The following is a 9,358-nucleotide window of genomic DNA, read 5'->3' on the forward strand; positions in this document are numbered from 1 at the left end:
GAGTAATATTCCATTGTATCTATAGACCACATCTTCTTTATCCATTCATCTGTCGAAGGACATCGTGGTTCCTTCCACAGTTTGGCTATTGTGGACATTGCTGCTATGAACATTGGGGTGTAGGTGTCCCGGCGTTTCACTACATCAATATCTTTGGGGTAAATACCCAGTAGTGCAATTGCTGGGTCATAGGGTAGCTTTATGTATAACTTCTTGAGGAAACTAATGAGAATGAAGATACAAGGGTTCAGAATCTTTGGGATACAGCAAAGCAGTCCTAAGAGGGAAATACATCGCAATACAAACATCCCTCAAAAAATAGGGAAAAAAAACTCAAATACACAAGCTAACCTCTCATCTAAAGGAATTGGAGAAAGAACAGCAAATAAAGCCTAAACCAAGCAGCAGAAGAGAGATAATAAAGATTAGAGCAGAACTCAATGAGATAGAGACCAGAAGAACTGTAGAACAGGTCAACAAAACCAGGAGCTGGTTCTTTGAAAGAATTAATAAGATAGATAAACCCCTAGCCAGTCTTATTAAAAAGAAAAAAGACTCAATAAAATCACAAATGAAAGAGATCACAACCAATACCAAGGAAATACAAATGATTTTAAAAACGTATTATGAGCAACTATATGCCAACAAATTAGGCAATCTAGAAGAAATGGATGCATTTCTGGAAAACCCACAAATTACCAGAACTGGAACAAGAAGAAATAGAAAACCTGAATAGGCCAATAACCAGTGAAGAAATTGAAGCAGTTATCAAAAACCTCCCAAGACAAAAGTCCAGGGCCAGATGGCTTCCCAGGGGAATTCTATCAAACGTTTAAAGAAGAAATAATACCTATTTTACTAAAGCTGTTTCGAAGGGTAGAAAGGGAGGGAATACTTCCAAACTCGTTTTATGAGGCCAGCATTACCTTGATTCCAAAACCAGACAAAGATCCCACCAAAAAGAATTATAGACCACTGACGCCTGGGTGGCTCAGCCGTTAAGCATCTGCCTTCAGCTCAGGGTGTGATCCTGGAGTCCTGGGATCGAGTCCCACATCAGGCTCCCTGCATGGAGCCTGCTTCTCCCTCTGCCAATGTCTCTGCCACTCTCTGTGCATCTCTCATGAATAAATAAATAAAATCTTAAAAAAAAAGAATTATAGACCACTATCCCTGATGAACATGGATGCAAAAATTCTCACCAAGATACTAGCCAATAGGATTCAACAGTACATTAAGAGGATTATTCACCATGACCAAGTGGGATTTATCCCTGGGATGCAAGAGTGATTCAACACCCTTAAAACAATCAATGTGATAGCCTGCAGATCTCAGCAGGGCAGGTGGAAGCTGAAATAAGCATTTTGAGGGACTGTGAAAAAATGTGAGGCAGGGCTCGCCTTCTTAAGTTAGAGTTACTTGACTCCAAGCAAGCTTAGGGAAAGCATTTTGCAGGTGTCTTCTCAATCCCAAAGACTGAGCCTATACCTGACTCTTTCCTCCCCACTTTCCTTACTCTGCCAATAGTTCAGCTCTACACCATAAAAGAGATGCCCTTTCCTCAGTCAACCCAGGCTTGCCTTCAGCTCCAAAGCTCTGCTTTCCAGGACATCAAGTACCTGAGGGTGTTGCCTGTAACTGTCCACTTTGTGCTACAGACTCAATTTTTATTTATTTTTTTATTTATTTTTTTTTCAGACTCAATTTTTAAAACTGGATCCCAAGTTTCACCAGCTTGACAGACCTTACTTGGCAAATGCAGCGGTTATCCTCAGTTCTATGTCTTTATGACATAGCACAGATCTCTAGTCTTCAAAATTACCATCAATTTATAAAAGGCTGTGGTGGTAGAGGACAACATGTGCTAAAACAGATCCCTGACCCAGGTGGCCTGCCAGTTTCCAAAAGCTCAAGACGAAGGGTGCATGAGAGCAGTTTGCCTAGGTGAAAACTGCTTTGTTTGCTTTTGGGGGTTCCTCCCCTCCCTGCCACCAGGGCAGCTTTATTCTGATATGCAACATAGTTGTGCCCCAAGCACAAGTCTTCCTGACTGCCAGGCCCTGGTATTTTGACCTGTATCCCCATCCTCTTCTTTTTTTTTAATAGTTTTTTTTAAAGATTTTATTTATTCATGAGAGACACACAGAGAGGCAGAGACACAGGCAGAGGGAGAAGCAGGCTCCATGCAGGGAGCCTGATATGGGACTCGATCCTGGGTCTCTAGGATCAGGCCCTGGGCTGAAGGCGGCGCTAAACCACTGAGCCACCCGGGCTGCCCTCCCTTCCCTCTTCAACTTGTGTGTGCTCCACTTCTGATCTGATCACCATGGGCTAACTCCTTGAAGGGTTTTGCAATCCTTGAACAACCCTTCAGCCAGCTCCTGTAGTGTCTGTTGAATCCCCTTTAATGTTTTAAAATGTTGGGGCCTGACCAGTCAGTGACATTTCCAGAGTCTGTCCAGCCCCTGTTATGATTTTATATGTCCATCGTATTTTATTGAGGTCTAGCAGGCCTGTCAAGGGACAGTTTTAGACTATTACCCAGGTGATCCAGTAATACAAGGAGCCATTGTTCTCCAAAGCTCTGCCAGACATAATTATGCCATCTAAACAAATAAGCATCTCAAGGTAATTCATATCACCAAAAGCTTTTTCCATCATACTCTTCAAGGTGTCTGTGGCCACAAAGATGTGTGGAGCCTCCTTTCAAATAAGTAAAACCTAACAGAACAAATGCAGGCTGTTTTGTTTGGCCCAGTCAGATACAGGGATGCAATATAGCACTTCTCAAACATAGTGCTAGAAATTACTGATTTTATACCATTCAGTCTAGAGGTTAATCTGGTTGCAGAAAACTCTGTAAGGTGGAAAAAGATGATAGAACATTAGTACTGCTGCCTTGCACCCCCATATCCTTGCAGTCCTGAGTCTGCTTTCTTCTAACATGAGCTTTCCTTCTTCTCCTTAACATACTTGTTTATCCAGCTAAATGGCAATTCTTAACCCTGACTGCCTATTATATCTGTGGAATTTGTCATAAAACATGTATCCCTTGGGCCTCACCCTCCCCTAGAGATCCTAACATTTTCTTTTTTTTTTTTATTTATTCATGACAGACACACAGAGAGAGAGAGGCAAAGACACAGGCAGAGGGAGAAGCAGGCTCCATGCAGGGAGCCCGATGTGGGACTCGATCCCAGGTCTCCAGGATCACGCCCTGGGCTGAAGGCAGCGCTAAACCGCTGCGCCACCTGGGCTGCCCGAGATCCTAACATTTTCTAAACACCTGGTCTTTGCCCTATGCCCTGCCCTAGGAGTAGAGGCAATTTAGTCATGGTCCCTGCCTCCACATAGTTCATAGTTAAGAGGCAGAGGCAAATATATTAAAAAGTATGATTCACAGAGAAAATATGGTATAACTCCATGTTTTTTTCTTACTCTAGCTTGTTATTCATAAAACTGCCAATATTAGTAAGGTAAACATGGATTTGTTCAATAGGTTCTAGTATACAGGAGGAGGAGGCTTTCTTGGATTCTTGGGTAACCAATTAAGAATTTATTTTTATTTTTTTTAAGATTTTATTTATTCATGAGAGAGAGAGAGAGAGAGGCAGAGACATAGGCAGAGGGAGAAGTAGTCTCCCTGCAGGGAGCCTGATATGGGACTCGATCCTGGGACTCTGGGATCACGACCTGAGCCAAGGGGAGATGCTCAACCACTGAACCACTCAGGTGCCCCACAAATTAAGAATTAAAAAAAGGGATCCCTGGGTGGCGCAGCGGTTTGGCGCCTGCCTTTGGCCCAGGGCGCGATCCTGGAGACCCAGGATCGAATCCCACATCAGGCTCCCGGTGCATGGAGCCTGCTTCTCCCTCTGCCTGTGTCTCTGCCTCTCTCTCTCTCTCTCTGTGACTATCATAAATAAATAAAAATTAAAAAAAAAAAGAATTAAAAAAAACAGTAAAATGTAAATGTCCATAGAAATTTTATTTGTAATAGCCCAAAACTGGAAATAACCCAGATGTCCTTCAGGAAATGAATGGTTACACAAACAGGTATATTCATACCTAGGAATACTACTTAGCAAGAAAAAGGAACAATTGACACTTGTGACAACCTGGATAAAATCTCTAGACAATTATTCTGAGTTGAAAAGGCTAATCTCATTCTTAAAATGACAGAATTATAGTGATGGAAGGATGTTCAGTGGTTAATAAGGGTTGAGGAATTGGAGAGGGAGGCAGGTAAGTGTGGCAATGAAAGTACAACATACGAGAGCCTGGGTAGCTCAACTGGTTAAGCATCTGACTCTTGAGCTGAAATCAGGGTCATGGGCTCAAGCCCCATGTTGGACTCCATGCTCCACATGGAGTCTGCTTGTCCCTTTCCCTCTGCTCTTCACCCTGCTCATGCTCTCTCTCTCTCTTTCAAATAAATAAAATCTTTTTAAAGAGTGCAACATGAGAGATCCTTGTTGTGATGAAAATGTTCTAGATTTTGATTGTGGTGGTGGTTATGCAAGGCTATACATCTGATAGAATTATATAGAGCTAAACACCCACCCACACACAACACCCAGACACAAATGAATACATGTATAACTGGTGAAATCTGAATAAGCACTGAGGATTGTACTAATGTCAGTTTCTCGGTTTTGCCACATTGGGGACTGCTGAGGAAACAGTGCATGGGACTTCCCTAAACATTTCTTGCAAGCTTCATTGAATGTATAATTATTTCAAAAAAATAATAGGACAAGTTACTAACCAGAAGCCAAAAGGATTAAAAATATTAGACACATTTACAAATGCAAAACTATAAATGGCTACATTAGGAGAAGCTGGGAATATAGTTATTCTTTGATGTTATAAGGAAGACAAACAGTCCTCAGGGAATATTAAATTTAAAAAATAGTTTCATTGTTTTTTCCCAATTAAAAAAGAATGTTTCTTGTGGAAAATTTAGAACATGTAGCTCAAAAAAGGTCATTAATGATCCTGTCATTTGAGATAACTGTTTTCTTCAACATTTAACATATATCTTTCCAGTCTTTTTCTATGTATGAAACTAAAAAATTTTCACAATCAGCAATAGATGTTCCCTTTCTTTAAAGAGTCTTGTATTGGGGCAGCCTGGGTGGCTCAGCGGTTTAGCGCCATCTTCAGCCCTGGGCATGATCCTGGAGACCCAGAATCGAATCCCAGGTCAGGCACCTTGCATGGAGCCTGCCTTTCCCTCTGCCTCTGTCTGTGCCTCTTACTCTCTGTGTCTCTCATGAATAAATAAATAAAAATCTTAAAAAAATAAAGAAGGAAAGACTATCCACTGGAAAAAAGACAGTCTCTTCAATAAATGGTGCTGGGAAAATTGGACATCCACATGCAGAAGAATGAAACTGGGCCATTCTCTTACACCATACACAAAGATAAACTCAAAATTGATGAAAGATCTAAATATGAGACAAGATTCCATCAAAATCCTAGAGGAGAACACAGGCAACACCTTTTTTGAACTTGGTCACAACAACTTCTTGCAAGATACATCCATGAAGGCAAGGGAAACAAAAGCAAAATTGAACTATTGGGACTTAATCAAGATTAAAAGCTTCTGCACAGCAAAAGAAACAGTCAACAAAACTAAAAGACAACCTACAGAATGGGAGAAGATATTTGCAAATGACGTATCAGTTAAAGGGCTAGTATCCAAGATCTATAAAGAACTTATTCAACTCAACAGCAAAGAAACAAACAATCCAGTCCTGAAATGGGCAAAAGACATGAACAGAAATCTCACAGAGGAAGACATAGACATGGCCAACAAGCACATGAGAAAATGCTCCGCATCACTTGCCATCAGGGAAATACAAATCAAAACCACAATGAGATACCACCTCACACCAGTGAGAATGGGGAAAATTAACAAGGCAGGAAAGGCTGTTTTTGTTTTTTTTTTCTTTACCAATGAACATTTTTAATTGTGATAAAAATAGCATCAGTATAAGGTGGTTGGGGAATAATGGAAAGGAAGGGCTCAGATGAGATACAGCACATTCATCAGGGGGTGGGGTCTTTAGTCTCCTGCCCCCCCCCCACTTAGCCTTTTACCATGGTATCCAGCACCTGGGAAGAACTTTTCTACACACTATTTCTGCTCAGGCTGTCACTATTTGACCAGGCAGGGGACAGAGAAGCAGCCAGTGGGCCTAACTCTCCTTCCCTTCGACCTTGAAAACTGAAGATGACTGGGCACATAACTCATGGTGGCCTGGTGTCGTTCCACCTCGTTGGGTAGCCGCAGAAACCAGCTATACTACAAAGGCCTGGTTAGAGACCCCATAAATAGCTTTCCCTGGGTCCCTGGCATCAGTCATATTGGCATTTGGGCCTGTGTCCTAGAAGGAGCTCAGGTTTGCTCGTATCAGTCGATGCTTCTCACTGGCTTCAGATAAAACTTTCACCTAATAAATAGTGTGTTAGCACTAGAGCCTGAATGAGCTCCTCGGGGCCCGGGAATCATCAGATGAAATACTCCTCCTTGTCCCTGCCCTTGGCTGAGTCACTCTCCATTTGGAGGATGGCGCTGGGCTCGCCTTCTGCAGGTTCGTAGGTGACGTAGCTGCCTTTGTTCTTGTACAGGTAAAAGAAGATCAAGATCACGACTGAGAGCAGGGAGGTGAGCCCCAACCATTAAGCAGTTTGTCTACTATTTTTATACGATTACAAAATGGCAACAAAAAAAATAAAAATAAAAATAAAGAAGTCCTTATTGACCCCCCCCCCTTTGGTGATGTGATCATACATGAGACAGGTACAAGGTTAACCGAGGGGGTGAGGAGGGAGCGACGGGAACCACAGCTAGGACCAGACAACGTTCTGCAGGCAAGGGGAGCTTGGAAGAGGCGCCCTGACACCGACGGGGAAGTGGATGTGAAGGAAACAGTGCTAAATGAACCCTTGACGACAGAATTCGACAAGGGAGCTGGCTGCTCGTGTCCCTGACCCCCTAGTTTGTAGAGAAGTGGGAATGGAAGTTAAGTAGCCCTAATCCTACCTTCACAGCTGAGGACAGGTGGTAAAAACGCTCGAGTAGAAGGACTGGTGTGTCCAGATGTGTGGATGGTATGTGTAGGGGGCAGACGACAGGGCACGAAGGGGCAGGGTGGGGACCTGAGCAGCCGCAGCTAGTCACTGCAGTTAAGAAGTCAAAACAGAGATGACCAAATGCAGAGGAGACCCCAATTAGCTCTCCAAGTTCTGGATGATAAGGGGAAGCCATTCTGTCGACTGAGCTCAGTGAGCTCGGGTGGATTAGGGCCAGGAGGCTAGGGCGGGGGTGCCCTAAGCACCAATGGCCGAGAGGGACCCAGCCACGAGGGCCAGAGCTGGGCCAAGCCACCGATGTAGGGGAGGAAAAGGGGGAGGAGCCCAGAGCGTGCTGTTCTCCCCAGCCTAGCGGCGGCCATGCGGAGCCTTGGGCTGGCTAAGGTGAGCAGACGCGGTGACCTGCCGGTGCGGAGCCGCCCCGCCGTGAGACACGTTCCTACATGATATTAGAAAGGGGAGGAGTATTTACTGGTACAGCGCCCTGCAATCGCGGTGCGGATTACAGCAGCAGGCCTACGCTATCGGGGGCATACAGTATGCGTCATTTGCCAGAGTCTGTCCTAGCGAGATGAGTACGTGCACTGCTCCTAGTCTTCCCCGTAGATGTCGTTCTTCTTGCGCTTCATTTCCTCACAGTCAAACTCGGAGCCCGTCATCCTCCTGTAGATGTTTTTAATATCGTCACAGGTGGTCTCAAAGTGAGTTGTAGCATCGTACGTGCGGGAAATGAAGATCTGGCTTTCCGTCCCCAGGTTTTTGGGTACAAGGAGGTCGCTGATGCTAACGAATTTCTGTTAAATTGGTTCCAGAAGCCCCAAAGCTGGTCTGATTTCCTTCTCGGGTTCCTTGGTCTCCACCGTCGTGCTCACTATGGTAATGTACTTCCTTTGCGCGGCCACATTGTGTGCAGAGATCATGCACACGTAGATGTCTGACTTCCGATTGACCTGGTTCTGGGGTATGATGATCTGGCAGGAGTTGGCGTCATTGGTGTTCTTGATGGGGTGGCTGAGAATGCAGATAACCCTGATGAACTGGCCCACCTTCTCTACCCGGTCTTTGACATAGCTGGGGTCACAGATGAGCTGCTTGCAGCGAGCAACCGCTCCTTCAGATTTCACACCAATCACTTTGCCATTTTGCACAATGATTTCTTCAATGGGTTTATTGAGCATGTAGGTGCCACCATAAATAGCACTTAGCCTTGCAAATCCCTGCGGCAGCTCCCCAAGGCCATACAGTGGGTAGAGGTACGGGCTTTTGCCATATCTTGCCAGAGACTCCCTGTAAAGTTTAATCCTATTAATGGTTTCACAACATGGCTGATCTAAATAGTCATTGGTCCTGTAAAGTGCCAGGGCATGGCCAGTAAAGTCTATGACATCTTGTCCCAAGTCAAATTTCTTGTACACCTCCCGCATGGCAGTCTTCTTAGGATCGATGCCCTCAAAAGTTCTGGGATCTTTTTCATCAAAGTTGGCAACATATACTAGGAATTTTCTGAAGCGACGTTTTTCAAACAGTCCCATTAAGCTAGATGCCAGGGCTTCTGCTTCAGTGGAAGGAACCTTGTAGATTTTTCCTCCCTTGTAGACAAAGCTCCCTTCAGTCACTTTGAAATCCAGATAACGAGTGACCTCTGTATAAAGCAGCATCTTCACCAGCTGACCATTGGCCATGAAACTAGTGAGGATTTACACCAAACCCAAAGGCCAGTTGCCTGATTACACATCTCCAGTGGTGCTGCCTTATTCCAAGACTACAGTGGAGGATTTCTGCATGAAGATTCATAAAAATCTTATCAAAGAATTTAAATACACTTTGGTCTGGGGTCTGTCTGTGAAACATAATCCTCAAAAAGTGGGTAAAGACCATACGTTGGAGGACGAGGATGTCATTCAGATTGTGAAGAAGTGAAACCTTCCCTTCTGCCCATCTGCTGGGCCAACCATAGCAGCTTTTCCCGTGACCAAGCACCCTATCCCAAACCCCTTCCGGCTTTGGCAGCCAGTGGATCAGGATTCAGGGGAGGGAGATGGAGGCCCTCAAACTGGAACTTTACTTGTCTTACCTTGGTGTCCCCTTATAAATTCAACTGCATAAAGGACCTGGTAGGCCAGCCAGCTAAAAAAAAAAATGTTGGAGAGGATGTGGAGAAAGGGGAACCCTCTTGCACTGTCGGTGGGAATGTGAACTGGTGCAGTCACTCTGGAAAACTGTGTGGAGGTTCCTCAAAGAGTTAAAAATAGATCTT

At 44.3% G+C, this 9,358-nt stretch overlaps 1 protein-coding gene across 1 annotated transcript; it reads right to left on the reverse strand.

Annotated features, from left to right (window-relative positions):
• Window positions 1–7,661: 7,661 nt before the first annotated feature.
• Window positions 7,662–8,783, reverse strand: LOC100685955 (rab GDP dissociation inhibitor beta-like). The gene is given in 1 exon segment (XM_038588226.1): window positions 7,662–8,783. A coding segment is annotated over 1 exon segment (1,092 nt). The 3' UTR covers window positions 7,662–7,691.
• Window positions 8,784–9,358: the final 575 nt, after the last annotated feature.

Source organism: Canis lupus, chromosome X (assembly GCF_011100685.1).
Source record: "Canis lupus familiaris isolate Mischka breed German Shepherd chromosome X, alternate assembly UU_Cfam_GSD_1.0, whole genome shotgun sequence".
Classification (NCBI taxonomy): domain Eukaryota; kingdom Metazoa; phylum Chordata; class Mammalia; order Carnivora; family Canidae; genus Canis; species Canis lupus.